This window comes from Danaus plexippus, chromosome 11 (assembly GCF_018135715.1).
Source record: "Danaus plexippus chromosome 11, MEX_DaPlex, whole genome shotgun sequence".
NCBI classification, from domain to species: domain Eukaryota; kingdom Metazoa; phylum Arthropoda; class Insecta; order Lepidoptera; family Nymphalidae; genus Danaus; species Danaus plexippus.
The window spans coordinates 5,708,820-5,727,481 of NC_083544.1; the positions used below are offsets into that span (position 1 = coordinate 5,708,820).

An 18,662-nucleotide genomic window follows, 5' to 3' on the forward strand; every position below is an offset into this window, starting at 1 on the left:
TAGAAAATACCTAAAAACATTTTAGTTTACTTAAATCTTTAAAACAACAGTGAATGTTTAAGAATATATATCCTTAAATATTTTTGCTATTTTTTAAAGTAAATATACGTACAGTCCGAATAATAATAGTAATCATATTATTAGGATTCCCAGCTACGAGTTCAGGAAAAAGAGACCCTAGTAGTTTTATTATTCTCCGATGCCATAACCCTGGTCGGAAATCATAAAAACAACTAGAGTATGATATTTCATTAAATCTTCAAATACATATGTGTATGAAATAAAACAAATATGTTGGCGTAATATTTTAAAACAGACAAATCTGTTAAATGTAAAATTATCATTATTATTTTATCTCTTTGCGTTAAAGTCAAATCAAATTAATATTTCTGTTTCAGATATCACAGTCACATCAAAATTCAACGAATGTTTCTAACACCGTCCACCGATTGACTGTCCAACATTAATCGGACCACAAATGTCATAAACCACAAATAACGTACCAACCTCATAGTATTTGAATTTGGAGAGAAATGTGCCTGACAGATCGTATAAACGGGTTGGGGTGCTAAGCGTGGATGGTGTTAGGCTGGGCATGGCAGGATATGGGGGGCGGGGTAGGCGGTGAGGTGGGGGGCGGCGATGCGCGCGCGCACGCTGCTGCTCGCGCTGGCTGTGGCGCTGGCGGCAACAGCGCGAGAGTTGCGTGTACTACAGGACGCACGGACCTCGTTCTATCTGGCGATCGCCGCACCGTCTTCAGCCTCCGACTTTGTGCGCACCTTCAATCGTACTCTCAGCGATCTATCCCAAACCTATCTCGCCGGGGATTATCCCCTCTATTTACGCAATATCACGCTGTTACCGCTGTACATCGAGCTGCCAGAAGATGAAAGGTATATTCTGAATGTTTTAGTTTTTAATAACACGTCTTTAGCATTCTTGTCCTTTAAGGTACACTTTCTTGTCACAGAGGATATGTGGATGACATTTATTTGATTTAAAATATTTCATATTATTACTATTGTGTTCCAAAATATTATTTAGGAGTTTCAATAAACAAAACACTTTGCTTACATTAAAAAATTTAATATAAGGCCAAAGACGTGAAAAAGGTTTTTTGTAACATAACTTCTACGTGTGATTAACATCTAAAAAATTTAATATGGGTTCAAGAAAACTATGTACCCTCAAAATTAATCCGTGAAGGCTACATAATATTCAAATTAGCTCTCACATAAATAAAGATGCAGTGACTCTAAATTTTGCATAAAAAAGAGTCTTCACTTTGATATCGAAGGCAATAGTAATAATCCTGCTTTTACCATACATTTAAAATTGAAATTGAACTTTGCGAAATGTGTAACTACACTGCCAAAATTTTATCTAAAACATTATATTTTTGCAATATTATTTTTTTCGCTTTGGAATGACATTGCATCAAAGCGGTACGGTAGTTGCCTTGTAATTTGTTGAATTAAGGAGTTATGTGTAAAGTAAATTAATAGCATATAAATGAATATAATAAATTCTCTCTCTCTCTCTCTCTCTCACTTAGTAAGTGGCGTTTCAAACAAAGTCAGTAGACAAAGTCCTGTCTTGTCTTTGAGAGTATTTTAATAAACAAGAGTGAAGTTATCAGCTTTAGCTAAAGAATTTGCTTTGTAGGCTTAAGTTACTTAGTTGTAGTCTTAACTGCCTATCAAGGTATTCAAACAGGATAAAAAACCAGAATCAAATGCTAAAAAGATGTTTAAAACTTTTAGATTCTTTTATGTAGACTATTAAACGAGCCACATTATAGGATGAAAAACTCGATAGCATTAAATCTAAACGCTTGCTTATATAATAAATTGTATTTAAAAAAAATAAAATGTTGAGGACACACTAACTGTAACCAAAGCATAATATTTCAAATATAATAAAGTTAACAAATTTCAAACTTGGCGTTGTATAAATAATATTGGGAAGCCATGTGTAATCTCATGAAGCCATATTTTGGAGCATGCGGTGTGGCGTTTACTGAAAGCTTAATGTTTTGTTCCTATTTGTCATAAATAAATACATCCTAGCAAGAGTTATATTTATGATGTTTAAGGGATGTTGAAAAATCCATTTGAATTTAAAATTATTTATTTTAAATATATAGTGTCTAAGTATATATTGTGAAAAGTATAAAGTACATAGTGTACTTAAAAACAATACTAAAAATAATATTTTACTTAATACTTTTAAAGATAACACAACATCACTGATTTAATTTCATATATATTATTATTTGGCACAATTATTGTGTTATAAAAACCGTATTACACACATTAAATGCAATAATTTTTTTAAAGAAAATCCACTCCAGCGATATCATCATTAGATTAGCTGGGATAAGCTATGAAATCCTTGAAGTTGATATATAGATGGAAGAAATGTTTGTTTTCAATTTTAATATATGTACATATTTCATTTTTATCAAACAGATTAAGCTAACAGTAAAGCCATTATGATAAATAAATATGCTTCAAGACGTTTTTCAAAAGTCTCAAAAGTCTCTCTAGAATAAGACTTTTTTAACGCTTAACGCGAAAGTAATTTTGGTTTACCTTGTGACGAATAAAATTTTAATGATATTCGCTATGGACTTAAATATGGCTTCGAATAAGAAATATTTTTGTCTCGTTAAAAAACATTCAATATTAAAAAAAAAAGGAAACAAAGGTAAAAGTAATTTCATAAAATAAAATAATTAAATTTCATAATTTTTATTATATCTGTATGAATCTATTTTTAAAAATAACATATTTATTTTTCTACTTTTATTACTGCGCAGGGAGAAGCATGAATTTTAATGCCATTGAAACCTTACAACGATACTATTTGTTCGGGTTTATCTTGCGATATTCAGATTACATTTTTGCTTTTTAAATTACTCTCGTACCTAGAGTAAAATACGAGTTAAAAATGTGTAAATGAGTTACGTTAATTCTCGTTCGCAGCAAATGATTATTATTTTTCCGAATGTAATTTAATGAAATAAATTTAGGAATTAAATACAATTAAAACAATTTTTGCAATATAATCATTGAATGAGATAAAATAATGACTTATCATAATGACAATGAGTTTATTACAAAATTTAATTATTATTACTGGACAGTAGTGCGACATAAATGACGTCAAAAAATAATGATAAATATTGGCTTACTGAAACCATCTTCAATATTTTAAGATACAACTTGTTTCGATATGAAATGAGTAACGATTAGAGCTGAAATGTATTATAACATTTATCTGAAATCTCGGGAGTAAACATCGCTTACATTTTAAACGACAGTGATATATCATTTCTTTGGACGGTCCCCTATCACTCGTAAAACTGTAACTTTCGAACGTTGAGCGCATCGAATTTTTATATTACAACATCCATCTGTTAGTGACTTTGGCGTGTTTAGATTTTATTCTTGTATATATTTAATGATATAGTAAAATATATAAGTGAGAAAATATGTTCAACAAATAACACTAAATAAAGTACATTCCGTTTGCCCCCTAGAGTTTTGTACTGAATTATGAGGGACGTGGTATGGGGCATACGAGAATCTAAAGAGGCCTCTGTAATACTTTATGTGGCACCTACGATAACGTAACGTTCAGCTTTATTACTAATTCACTGATAAGAATATATTTGATGTAGATTTACATACAGATTTCTGTAAAATATTGTAGTTATATTAGATATTTTTAAAAGGATTATATTTATATCGGTTAAAGTATAGTTCCAATAATATAACAGTTATTTAATAGTTTTATAACTTTAAAGGGCAATAAAAGTCAGAATAATATGTAATAAAGTGTATTATCAAATATTGGAATATGAGACGTGAGCGAAATCACAAGCGTTGTTTATTATTCATGGTACATAATGTATAAAGAATTTGGTCTCTCTTAATAGAACCATTAAGTTTTAAGTACTTCGACTATCTTTCTATATTAAGTAGTAAAAGGCGTATAATTTCAATAAGGCAAAAAATTTAAAAGACATTTCTTGCGTATTTCCATGGCACCATTGTTATTTTATACGTTGATGGCAAATATTTTTAAATCTTCCGTAGTCGTGTTAAAGTCGATATTACATTGCTCACCGAATTGTTTGTATGGAATCTGGTAGACACAAACCATGCCAGCTTTTTCCGCCGAGCGCTGCGCCGGTGCACTCGTGAATATCCCTCCAGTGACACTTAAACCTCCTTCTTTTGTAAGGAGCATCCTTAAAATAAAATACCTTATCAAGTTCTCATGTTTGTATTCATGTCACTTGTTTTAAAACTATTTCTGGAATTAAGTTAAAAAATGTTCTTTATGGAATAATACTGATACTGTATACGTAAATTTCTCTTTATATCTCTCTACTTATTTCTACGGATAATGAATAGATGTTTTTAAATCCATTAAACATAGAGTATTCCTTTTTTTAAAATAAAGAACGCAAAAGCGTTTTAACCATTTATTGAAAAAAAAATAATCCTAGTCGGATAAAAATTTTTAGGGATACATACTTTTTATTATATTTTAATAATATTTTTAAGCTGTTTATAAATTTTTGTAATGAAAAAAATTGAGGTTAACATATTTATAAAAGAGTTTTATTAATGTTCGAACACCTTTTATTATCCTACATAGAAAATATGTTCTTCTAAATAATAATGTTTATATAAAACAAATACGGAATACTTAGGTAGATATTTTGTAAACGAAAACAATTTTCTTTACCTAGATTTAAGCAACTCCACTGCCAATCCCAGTCCTCTGTATTCAGGAGTCACAGAGAGGCCAGCTCCCATGAGGTATACATCGACGTTGTATTTGTCGTAAATCGCCGGCACTTTCACAGCCTCGCTGAACATACGCAGTGATAGCAGACCGGCTTTCGTTTTTGGCTTAAAAGTTTATTTTATATTACATGATTTTTAAAGCTGTAAGTTTTTTGTTTCATTCTACAAACATTTAATTTCATGAGTTAAATGTGAAATAATAAAATTTGCAATAAAAATGAGCTGTATATTCAAAAAGGCTCGTTCATATAAATATTTATTTTATTCTTTAGACACCATTTGATATGATTTGAGTTCTTTTCAGATCTTTAGAAAAATTATCCCCGAGTCATGTTTAACGATATCCGATATCAACGGAATAGGATTATTGACAACATAGTATATATTGTTATAAAAAAAATCACTGATCTAATTTCTTTTTGTAAATGAATAACTGTTGTGAAAACATACTTTAAACTATAAGTCACATAAAAAATATATTTTTAATGATTTTAGAATACTTTTTTTGTAATGTTTTTCCTTAATGGGGTTCGTAAGACATAAAATATATCTAAATATTTATGCTAAATTTAGTTTCCTATCTCATAAATAATCATTAGTTTCTCATAAAGAATCATTACGTTCTTTATGAGATGGAAAACGAATTGTTATCTACCTTTGTTTACATAAATATTTACAATGCGTATTTTGTACTACTCCTTTAATATCTGCTCAGTTGAATCTATGTAATGAAGTCGTATTGTTCGCAGTTTCTTATATCGCTTTAAACAGGTTTTTCAGTAATTGTTTAAATTTCTAAGGAAAGATTCATTGTTTCAAATTACGAAATCAAATCTCAACATACATCTTTACAATTAATATATACATAGTTTATATCAATAAATAAAAACTATGAAGAATTTTTCCACTTTACAATTATTAAATTTTAGTTTAGTTCGTTATAGAAAAGGAAACTAACAATTGTTCAGTTGGGACAAATATATATAAATTTTCTATACTATACATCATATCAGAGTATAAAAGTTTTTTATTCTCACAATTATTACCGTGAAGCAGGTTTTGAATTTATGGTATTTCCGTGCAATGAATAGATAGGGCACCGGTGAAGGCCAACGGATATATCCGCGAGGAAAGATTTTCGTAATTTTCGTTCAATATTTATGTACGTTGACGTATTTAGTTGAACCTTTTCATTGTAATAAACATATTTTTTCTAAATTTAGGGCTATATAATTATCTGTTGTTTTTCGCTCTATTTAATTCCCAATAAAAGCGATCTGTAAAATATAGTGGACGCAGGATTCAATCAGAAATGTATTGTTTTCGAGCTTTTATGTTCTATAATTATAGCAATGGAATATAAGTGCAATATGTTAAATTATTGGTGAATGGAAAGTATAAATTTTAATTTCCATGTAAGGAATTTATTATTCAAGAGTTGCATTTTTACTGCACTTTTTGCTGTAACATATCATAATTTCTATTAAACGAAATTTGAAATCTCCGCCATTTTTATTTTGTCTGCTACCTTTTGTATTTCGTCTAAAAACAAACAAAGATACGTACCTACTTTCATCTTTTTTACATTTTTTATCTTCCATCAAGTTATCTTGTTTTTGGAATTACTATAATTTATAAGGAAACGTATAATATTTCGCATGGGTTTAAAAGGGATGCTATAATGTGTCCTTTATAATATAATATATATATTTTAATATGTATAAGTTTGTTGATTTAATTATGTATTACAAAATCATCGGAAACGGGGTTTAGATGACATATGTATATGGGCATGCATACAAGTTTGTTTGCAACTTGTTATAAATATATGTATGGCATCCCAATTTTTACCTGATTTTCTAACATTAAATATAATTAACCCATGAGATAAGTAGTTAAATTGTTGATGCAAGAAATTAAATTGTAAATAACAAAGAAACATACATACATAGAATCTTTGGCATTTTCATAACATTTCATATTACCGGATTGTGTTCCACAAAACGTTCTTTTTCCTGTGGCATACACATATTCATGCCAACGAGGACTCGATCACCAGATTCCTCGACAAGAAAGCATCCCAAACTCATCTTCAACTTTATAATAGACGTCAATAGCACACGATACTCTTCTATAGCCTGTGGGTCCCCGGCTGTACCTGTCAGTTTAAAAGACATTAATTAATTATCCTCACGCCCTATTAATTTCATATAATAGAGTCACTCGCAGTGAATCATTTTCCTATATTGAATTTCCAATTCCATTTCAGGTTATTAAGTATGATTAACAAAAAAATAAATACACTGTCATATTTTAATAGGAAGGTTACTTTTATTAAAAAAAAAAAATTAATTCACCCGTAAAAATTGTAATAGCATTTGAAAAGCAAAGGTATGTGAAATGTTAATACGGTCTTAATTAAATTCTCATGTTAAATAATTCATTGGCAAAGATTAGATTTCACAAAGCCTGTAATTTATATTAGAACGTTATTAAGTCAAACGTAACTGACCGTAACCGATATTTAAGTAGGGTTGTTTGTATACAGCAGACACTGAATTCTCTTTAATCCTATAATCTCTTTGGGTAACTATTGGTTCGGATTGGCATGTTTGAGCTTAATGTCAGTGTGTCGGATTAGATATAATATGTGTTCATTTAATATTACCTAGATTTAAGAGGAAACGATATATTTTAAGATTTTAGAAGATCTCTATCATTGTTTTAAAGCATAAAAGAATACTTTGTACATCCGAGGCAAACGCGCAAGACATAACTAGTATCTAAATAATTACAGAAATATTTTAAGAAACTTTGTCTTTCGATTAAAAGAACAAAAGATATTCTTGTTTGTAAGAAGTTATCGTTTTTATTAGGTATTGCTATTTGTTATTTAATTTTACATTTGTATGTCTATAAAGCGGATGATTTTAAAAGTAACGTGTCATAAAATTACTATCAAAAAACCAAAAGAGATAAACAGAAAGAGTATGATAGATTCTGGAAAATAAAATAACAAGTTAACAAGGTATGAAAAATAGCAGTTTAATGTGTCACGATGAATATTATTCGCATTTATGATATTTGAACAACCTGACAAAGTATTTTTACTTGTAGGAAAATAATCTGCGACGAGGGTTCTTAGCGAAAATAAAATTGTACATTCTCTTGCGTGAAACACTCGACAACATTAGATGAGATTTACTTAATTGCAAAAAGTCTTTACGTCCTGAACAGTGCTTTGTTCGGTTATGTTAAATATTTATTTAAAAATTCGCCGTTAATACTACAAATATAAGATTATTTTATTTGAATTTGTGAAGTTCAACACAATGCATTTACACTTTTATATATAAATATATCAGATAAATATTTAATTATGAAAAAGTTTATTACCAGCTGTAATCCACCAAACATCTTCTCTTATATAATTTCCCAACATAAATTCAACTGCTTCGATCCATAGCTCTTCCGGAACATCTTTTATTTCAAATGACAAAGTCTTTCCATTTTTAGCAACTCTTTGAAACGAAGACCAAACCTTGGGATATTCCCTCGTCATTCTTTTATATTGCGATTGCTTTTAAGATGTTAAACTCGAACGATTTGAGACACGATAACAAATGACTCTAAGCTATCTTTGTAGTGCGGTTTTGTAGCACCTAATATACGAACACTTGTAATATATACGAAGATATTATTTCTATATGAACTGTGTCCAGGGTGTTTGTATTAATAATAATAAATATTTTTAACGAAGGAGTGTTTCAGGGTAATCACATATAGCATTCTACTTGAAAATATAAGCTTCTCATATTTAATAATCTGTAGCTTTCTTTTAATTTTTAAGCGAAGGAAATAGTTACCTGCGTTCTTTTAATGCTTACAATAATTTAGTTGCATGTATATTTTAACATAAAAAATGAAGTATTAATGGTTCCAAATGCTATTTTCCTTAAAAATTAATAGTGTATCTAACCACAATGTAAATTAAACACTGACAGTGGATTGAAATAGTACAGTACAGCTTTTAAAAATATTTTAATGCTCTTATACAGGGGAAAATTAATCTCGCTGTATCATTGCAATCCATGAAAAGGTCAATGCGAAGTATCGTAATCCTTGTTAATGATCCTCTGATACAATTGCGGTTATATCGGTACAATCCACTATTGTATTACACTCATGAGTACTTCGAGATCTTCAAATAACCCCATTTTATTTGCGTTTTTTATTGAATTTTCATGATATCAAGAGGATATATTGAGGTGTACTTTTAAACTTTTTATGGCTAACCTCAACGCAACTTTCCTGATATTGTTTTACGTTAATAAAGTTTTCATCTTTCACATATTTGTAAATTATATCTAACTCATATACGCAAACAGTTTCTTTTAATTTTAACCAGGTTCAGTGCGCGGGTATTGGAAGAGACGTGTGCAGCACTGGAGGGGCGGAGGGTTGCAGCGCTTCTTGTTTGTGGTGGAGGCTCTGCTGCTGCTGCGCTGGTTTCAACAGCCTCCCGCGCAGGTGTTCCAGTTATCCGCGCATCACCATCTCACTTGCGGTTCGCCTATACCATCGCTAATGTGAGTAAATAAACAACAAGCTGACTTATGAGTTTATTACGGTAGTTATATATAACTGAAGTTTTGACTTTTCTCTGTTTACAATTGCTACCTTTGAATTAAAATGACATGTGAGGTGTAGGAATGCTATAAAGCAATAATGCAATTTTACAATATTGCAACTAATAAGCTTCATTGTGTCAGACCAATCATCAATTTTACTTTAAAATATTTTTTAAAGATACGGCTTCATGCATAAGTTAGCTCGTGTTAAATCAATTCCTAGCAAATTGCATAAAATTAGCAATGATAAAAATATATGCATTGGAATTATAAAAAAAGTGCTAGTTTTGTAGTGTTGGTGAAATTTTTTACATTTTATTATGCATTTACTGTGTAAAGAATTCAAGGCCGGTAACTGTTACTACAAAAGGAATCTTTCTTCAAATACAGAATAAGATGCTAACGCATGAAGTGAATAAAGTTGTCTGGGTCCATCTAAAGTACCAAGAGAAATACTTTGTTGAATTCTTCTTTGAATTTATAGAATTTTCTCCAACCTTTTTCTTTCTATTCCTTAAGTTTGTTGGTCTTTGAGCAAAATGACTATTTTTAAACACCCATTATCACTAGCAGCAGTTATCTAGATGTTTTATTATGTCTCAGATTTTTTTTTTGGTTGCTTCACAGGAACTGCTGCCTTTGGAGGTTCGACTGGAGATAACAGCAAGAGAAACATTACATGCACTCAGGTTGATAGTAATATTATTGTTTATACTTAAAACGGAATTATAAAGAAACTTTTTTTCCACATGTAATATTGTTTAAGAAATATAAGTAACTCATAATTTTTCCAACAGAGCCACTCTACTGCACACCCATTGGCATACCTTTACTTTGCTTGCTGAAGAAAACATATATTTAACGCTATCGCTAAGGAAGGATCTCTCTTCAATCCTTACAACTCAACCGCTTAATCCTAAATGGCTCTCGCTTCCTTCGAATTATACACGCCGTGCCATCTTTAGGTAAGCCTCTTGATTTTCTTTACGTTCTTATACTATCCATTAACCGAAAAAGTTATCCCAATGATAATATATTGGAATAAAATTATCACATTCAATGAAGTTCATAATAATGGTCGTTAAGTGATTATATTTCAATTCTAGACAAAATGTTGTTTTTTTATTTGTACTATTTTAATAATAATGTATTTATAAAACGTATTTTGTAAAGCAAATTTAATATAATATTTGATATTGTACTTTAAAATAAATCTATATTGTTTAAGGCGACTTGCCGAAGTCTCGAGACTGACACGGGGTGGGTTGTTCTAATTTGCGATATTAATTATGCGAAGCTTATTATGGACGAAGCCAAACGCTTAAATGCTTGATGGCCATTTTTTCTGGTTATGGATCGACGCTTCTAATGAAATTGATGTTTTCCATAATATCGGAAATCGTACTAAATATGCAGAGGAAAATTTCAAGGAGAGCTTGAAAGACAAAGACGAAGCATTTACATTTGATGATTTTGAGCGTATCAAACGAGATCACGCAGACAATAATTCATTAGAAGCAATAGTCCTAAAATTACGAGAAAAATAATAGATTTTCAAATAAAAGTAGTATTATGGGAAGTAGACATGTAAGAAATATTTCAAAGAATTCAATTTATCGTCGTGTTAGTAGAAATACAAATAAAATTGAAACGCACATGAATAGTAAATTATTATATACAAATTTTAGTCATTCGTATAATGGTAGTCGCAATATAGTGAAAGTGTAAGGACTTATATATAAAGAAAAAAGGCGTTGAAACTTCTAAAATTGAAAAGAACTCAATTGAGAGGGAAAATTTGTCCTTGCTCGATATAAATAAGGGTAAACAGACTAGTTCTAATGAATTGAATAGTGAATCTTTTAACAAATATAAATAGTATAAATATAAACAAAGTTTATAATAAAATGAAGTATTAGAAAGAATACTGTAAGTAGTATTGATAGTCAAGAACTAAGAGATAGAATATTATTTCAAGTGATATTAGTGATTTCATTATGAATCCCACGGTGCAAACTCCTACGAGTAATATAAGAGGTGCAATCGAGAAACGAAATAATCGATTTGCGATGGACCACGAGGAGCCATTTAGTAGACGAAAGTGATATTAAAAAAGTATTTAATAGTCTCCCAGTTGGGTTACTAGCATTACATCCGCAGTCTATGAGAATAGGTAAGATAATTGTTTACATATTTGTACAAATATCTTGTTCATCCTATTACGAAGTCCTTGTTATAATTTTTTTTACTATTATTTAGATAGCTCCTTTGCAAAGGCTGCTGTCAGAATGATGGTTGGAGCACTCAGGCGTGTACTTCGCGCATGCGACGCGTGGTCTGCTCAAGCACAATTTTTTAGCGACGCAGCAGCATCTTGTTGGGATGAACCCCCAGTGATGCGCATCAGACTTTTCCATGGAGTTTGTGAGGTAATTAATATATAACCAACACATATATATATAATATTGAACACATAAAAGTCTGAGAATTGATTAAATTATTTCAGTCTCACTTTTAACTTTTTATTGCCTAGCTTTTATCAAGTTTCATAGCTATTATGGATAACTTTTCTTATCTAGAGTGGCCTGTATTAAAATATTTTAGCAAACCGATACTTCCATGTAATTTGACTTAACATTTGCTTAATACTCGGAATGAAAATGCTTTTACTCTTATCATATAAATGAGGTTCAATTCCAAAGTTTCACACTATTTAGTGGATAAATGTTTTAATTAAGTTTTGCTTTTACCTTGAAAATCAGTTTTATCAGAATGAATTAAAGCAGCGGTAAACTTTAACACCTAGCAAATAACAACTTATGCTGATTGTAACTTGCTTTTTATCAAACAAGTACAGACTGTAATAAGTTTTTCTAGATATGTTATTTTTTAATTATATTTTTAAACTAAGTTTCATAGAAATTGAAACCTTATGATGTGTAAGACGAGAGGTCTATTCACAATTACATACATTCATAAACTTTAGCTTACCTTTTTACAGAATCAAATTTATGTTTGGGCATGATATAACGTATTTAGAGTCGAAGTCATGAAAAATACATTTTGATAAAACTAATGTTTTCGGATTTACTACGCGTTTTTAATTATTTCGTCTACCCGTGATCACGGATGCAAAGTAATCGAAAACGTCGGAGTATGTAATTAAAATTATTAAAATATTAGTTTCGATGAATACTCGCGAAAATTTTATATCTCAAAATAAATTTATTTAGCAATTTAAATCTTACACATGATTCGAATCAAAATAGAACACATCACAGATTTAATTATAAATGGACTTTAACAAATATTAAAAAAAAAGTATTAATCATATTTAATAAAATCGGTGAAATGGTATTATCCGAAGAAACATCCTTCAATAAGTGACGGTCACATTTAAAAAATAACAGGACTATACATAAACTGAGGAATAGAATAGTAAGAAGTGTGGAGCATCATCGTAAAAGCAAATTGACTAGCCAGTCCGACAACGGTCCAAGATTACTTTTACACCCTTTATCTAAAAGGCGAAGGTTAGATATTATCACCGCTAGTGTTAAGGTTTCAAAGGCTTGGTTGTTGGTTAGAAATAGAATTAAATACTTTAATATAAAAAAAATAAAGGCTTTATTTTGCTTTGGTAGCAAAAAGCGATGGTTGTTGGAATTTTTGAAATTCACTTCGACTTTGCTAGATAAACATTAAAATTATCAAACTTACATTTTCTCAACAAAATACCACTTTTATATTTTAAATTAGAAAATTTAAATTAATTTTGGCATTGAATATGTTTTATTCAATGAACAAGATTTTTTTTTAATAAGAAACATTTACTCATTCATTACAAAAATTAACTCAAAAGTAACATAAGTTGTACTTACACTTTCGAAAAACTTAATTTATTATAATGTACAGAGATACCTCTGACTTCTGCGTTATTCTGTACCCAACTTTATACTTTAAACGTACACACAGGATACCGTAGTCTTGTCCTCAGCGAAAACTGCCTCAGCTTTTGAAATTTTTACAATCAAGCGAGGAATTTCATAAAGAATAACTTTCATGGTACATAGTTATTGACGTATTCAAGTTTTATATGTGATGTTACATCCGGATTGTTTCTGCATTAGAACATTAAACATACTGAAACTATGTTCTATATAATTTTTTTAAAGAAAATATTCGAGATATTCTATTAAATGAAATTTTCTAGGATTAAAATTCAAGAAATAGGTTTTTATTCGGGTAAAAACTTTTTTAATTTATGTGTTTTTGAAGAAGAATAACAATTTCTACAACTATGAAGGTATCTAAATAAATAATCTTTGCTACTGTCTGGTCTTAAATTATTTAACTTTCTGTTTGTTTTATCACTCTATTTACCTGCACGTCAGTTTTATATTAGAAACAGTTTTGATATTGTGAATAGGAAGGTATAAGTTTTTGTTCCTATAAATCTCATCTCTAAAAGTGTGGACGTTGAAATATTCAAATTAATCTAACCGTTAACTTTTTACTAAATCAAATGAACAAACGGTCCATCTTGTGAAAACTGGTTCCCGCCCTTCATTGTCAACATGTGGGGACTTTCAGTTGTATTGCCAGATTTTGAAACATGTTTTCTTAATTTTCTATTTTCTTTAATAATCTTAACTTTTGGAGAGGCTTAATAGAGTACTATTCCTTACCTTGCACAGATATGCAAAATTGTGTAGGGAAACATGCAGCCTAGACTTATATTTATCCAAGTGATATATATTCACAATATCCAATATTTCGTCCACAAGTGTAATGATACAATCCTAATTATTGTCAAATTTAAGTAATTATTCAAAAACCTCTCATTGTACACACCAAAGGTACAAAGGAAGCTAAGGTCTTTTCAGAGAACGAATTCTTAATCGTCTCTAAACACAGGATTGTCGAACGAACGTAAGCGTAAATAAACTGTTTGTACGAACTATCCGACTTTATGTGGACTCCAATAGAGGAAGTTGGTGTTGGAAATAACTAACCGGAGGATGAGAGGGGAAGTTATAAAAAAACAGAAATGTCAAAGCAAAGTATTGCTTTACTCTCATTTTTTTATGTACTTTGGCTTAACTAAATGTAGATTATTTCAATGACACTGTAAACGATAATCCCCTTATAGTAACTGATCGTAATTTATATCGTTAAAAACTGTAATGATTATATATTGTTGCTTTTTTTATTTAATTATTTTAAATCTTTTTACATATTTACAAAGCTTGATAATGTGAATTAAAAAAGTATAAATTATTTTGTTTTTTAAATTTTATTTCTTCTGAGTTATTTTCGTTTGAAAGTATTTATACAATTTATATTTTAATAAATAAAAAATTTCTAAGTAAGTTTATTTTGAAAATTAAAAAAAATTTGCTATTGAAATTGCATAATTTAAATTCCTAAATCTTCTTTATTTCATCTTACGCTTAGTTAATATTATTCGTAGATAAGACAGCGGCTTATTCAAGCTGAGGCTTATGATAAATTCTTTTCCCGAGGTGATTAAGAGTACCTTGCGAGTGTAATTTGAATTATTTCATTAAATAACATTTAACATATCTCAATAATACAATATCGTCATCTAAACTTGTTTGTGTTCGACTTGCATCAATATTTTTATATACGTAGTTACTTTATGAATATTTTTTTAGGTTAACGTTTTTTGTTTCTAAGATTGTATTCAAATGTCAAAAATTTTAACTGTGGAATTATTTTAACATTTTTACATAAATACACCTAGAGTTTATGAAAGGCCAAAGGCTATCTTTCATATAAAATAGCTGTTCCTAAGGGATATCACAAGTAATATTTCCATATTGAATCTTAGACACATTTGGTTAGATACATATAAGCTTATCTGGGTCAATCGAAGCCGTGGGTAAAATCTAGAACTTTATATAAACTTCGACATCATCCTTGAATCTTATATGGCTCTTAAAAAATTTATGGACTTTTTATTACACCGAAAGTTTTATCCGTAAATATTTTGATTTTTCTATATACACTAGCATTACTCTATGGCTTTGCATATATGGATATCGGGTATCGTCTTATAAATATAATGATATAAAAAACTTCTTTTCTAACTTATTAGAAAGACTAAAGTAACTTAAATATTTAAAAAAAAAGTCTCATTAAAAATATGTTTTTTTCTAGGGAGAGAAAATTTCATTCTAAAACATTATCATGATTATTTGCAAAATGTACAAGTGATAAAAATTGATAGTTTTTAAACACATTTGTATTTATTCGCTGTAATAAAAAAGTATATATTTGAAAAATGTTACGAAAATGTTTTTATTGTGCATTATTAAAACTTATAATAAAATCGTTCCCAAGTAAAATTTAAGTTGACATCGTCTTATATGATACATATTTACAATTGTCTGCTTGTAATTATGTAATTTTTATATGTAATTTAATGGCGGACTTTTTATTCAGGACAAAAAAATATAACCTTTAAATGCAGTAACAGATTTCATGGGCGCTATTTTAAGTTACAACTCAACAATAGTTTTAGGCTGTTATTACTTTTTGACAAACAAATCATTATAATTCAGGGCACGTATTTTATTAAAGCACCCGAATAACGTCAGAGTTCCTGATGGGAAGTCCAGCGGAAAGTCTCCGATCGGAATAAAGTAAAAAGACAGATCCGATACAGTGAGACCGATATTATGTCCCATTTGGTTTAAGTTTTTAGGATATAAGCGATTTAAGTGAGACTTTATTCGCGAACACAGATTTTTAAATAAATATCAAAATGGGTAACGCTAAAACTGTTGCATTTACTGTTCGGCTCTAAAAATCCTTATGATGCATTTCGAATAAAAAAGTTTAAAGCTCTTTTACACGTCAACACTCTCCGTTTTATGGTCCTGATCCCTTACACAGAATTATGTATGTACCGATTTATGTTCACATAAAGATTCATGATTCCACTTTACGAATGAAGCAATTATATTAAAGTTCCAAGTAACCGCATTGTGACTATTGTTATGTGGATGTTTAGTAACTAGTAAACCAAATTAAAAGCCAACGTGGGGCATATTTTATCTTATTATTTTTATTTAATAGATACACAACGCTGTCTAGAAAGTTGAATCATTCATGCTGTAAACAATACATGCCAGAAAATGGAAAACAAATGAAAATAGCCTTATATAATTTATAACTAAAATAAAATAAAATAAATTAAAATAATTAATGTTAACTGGAAAATATATAAATTTATTTAAATGAAACTAATATTTTTCGGATATACTACGCGTGGTTTATTTTTGTTAAAACTACATACTCCCGACGTTTCGGTTGTGTCACATCTCGTCTGCCCGTGATTACGGTTGCTGAAAAGTACACGAAACATCGGGAGGTATAGTTTTAACAAAAAATAAAGCACGCGTAGTATATCCGAAAATATTAGTTCCATTTAAATGAATAAAACTCGCGAAAGTCTTAGTGTCATTATATAAATTATTTTAAATAAATACATCTTTTCTAATATTATTTTTAACTAAAATTAAACTTCCAAAAGTACCCAAACATAAACGTAAGATCTCAGAAAACATGTAAGTATTAATATATAAGAAAGATTTTTGGATATTAAGTTATTAAAGCTTATGGGAATATAAGTTATGATAGGCATGAAACCAAACTGAACCACTCACTTTGATTTATGGCTTTCATTCTCGCCAACTAAGTATCCTTTCAGCTCCCATAGTATCGGACTGTTATATATATATTATGACATGAAATGGAAGAGTTTTAGACATTTATAAATTATCAGAGTAAGTTTTCCGATATGACTTACTTTTGGCCGACTTCTATTCGGGGTTTTTAATAAATTTTGTTAGTTCATGGTACGTAAACATTTAATTATGTACATATTTATAAACATATAAGTTTACATATACATACATACAAACATGTCTTGCAATTTAACGACATGATATAAAGTATTTTTCGTCGGTTTGGGGTGTAATGTTTTGGAGACAACTAACTGCGTCTTTCTTGCGAGCTGGCAGGTTAAATTGTAGAAACGTTTCTCTATGCAATTTATCACTGTTATCTAGGATTTAGTATTCATTTCACATTTCTTATAATTTACATGGAATATTTTTGAAAATGAATTTAAAGTTTATGACTGTTACTAACATCGTTTAAAAATATTTATGTATAGTATAGCTTTACGTTAACTTATTAGTAACCTTTTTTAACTAAATAGAATTAATAAGTTTGAACGTTGTATATAACAAAATATTTCAGAATATGTTAGGTATGTGATGACCCTAAGATTTAGACAATTAATTAACATGAAACTAGTATTATTCGGATTTACTACGCGGATTTTATTATTTAAAAACTACATAATCCCGACGTTTCGGTTACTTTGCAGCAACCGTGATCACGGGCAGACGAGGTGTGAATGTCTGTCAGTGGTCCTGTTATTTATCATCTACCGCCATCGATTTCTTAATTTTCTGGCGTACCGTTCTGGATGCCGGCAGAATGCGCTCACGGTGTCTTGAGGTCCTGCGGACGGTCCTGAGGTTTCGGACATGGGATTTTATATTTAAGAACGGGGTCCCAGGTATTTGATAGATTCCAGCCATCTTCTCTATTGAAATGGGATGTTTTTAATTTCAATAGCCTCGCGAATTAATCTCGGTATATACTTGTCTTCCCGAGCGAGGATTTGAGGTTTATCAAAACGAATGTAGTGGCCTGGTTTGTCCATTGTGTGTTCACACACTGCTGACTTCGACGCGCGCCTGTTTTTGATGTCCGAGATGTGTTCCTTAACCCTTGTACCGATGCTCCTCTTCGTCTGTCCAATGTATGACAAGCCACAGTCACAGTCGAGTTTGTATACACCCGCTTGTTGTAAAGGAATGTTACTCTTGATTGGTCTCAAGAATTGGCTTACTTTCTTATGTGGTTTGTAAATAGTTTTAATGGAAACCTTCTTCAAGATGTTGCCTATTCTGTCAGTAACTCCCTTCACATATGGTAGTATCGCAGGTTGTCGTTCAACTGTGGGTGCTTCAGGTGGTTCTTGCGATGCTGGCGAGGCACGGGCTCGTCTGCCCGTGATCACGGTTGCTGCAAAGTAACCGAAAACGTCGGGATTATGTAGTTTTTTAAAATAATAAAATCCGCGTAGTAAATCCGAATAATA

The 18,662-nt window shown here is 30.1% G+C and overlaps 2 protein-coding genes across 2 annotated transcripts; one reads left to right on the top strand and one right to left on the bottom strand.

Annotated features, from left to right (window-relative positions):
• The first annotated feature begins 418 nt into the window (after nt 1-418).
• On the top strand, nt 419-11,901 carry LOC133319029 (uncharacterized). Its single transcript, XM_061521911.1, has 6 exons — nt 419-896; nt 9,235-9,415; nt 10,085-10,146; nt 10,255-10,422; nt 10,686-10,717; nt 11,717-11,901. The coding sequence occupies exons 1-6, from the start codon at nt 643-645 to the stop codon at nt 11,899-11,901; spliced, it is 882 nt and encodes a 293-aa protein (XP_061377895.1). The 5' UTR covers nt 419-642.
• On the bottom strand, nt 4,044-8,458 carry LOC133319058 (uncharacterized). The gene is made up of 4 exons (XM_061522036.1): nt 8,223-8,458; nt 6,812-6,984; nt 4,765-4,931; nt 4,044-4,261 (listed from the first exon to the last, which is right to left on the bottom strand). Exons 1-4 carry the CDS (start codon nt 8,386-8,388, stop codon nt 4,069-4,071), a joined length of 699 nt encoding a protein of 232 aa, XP_061378020.1. The 5' UTR covers nt 8,389-8,458; the 3' UTR covers nt 4,044-4,068.
• Nucleotides 11,902-18,662: the final 6,761 nt, after the last annotated feature.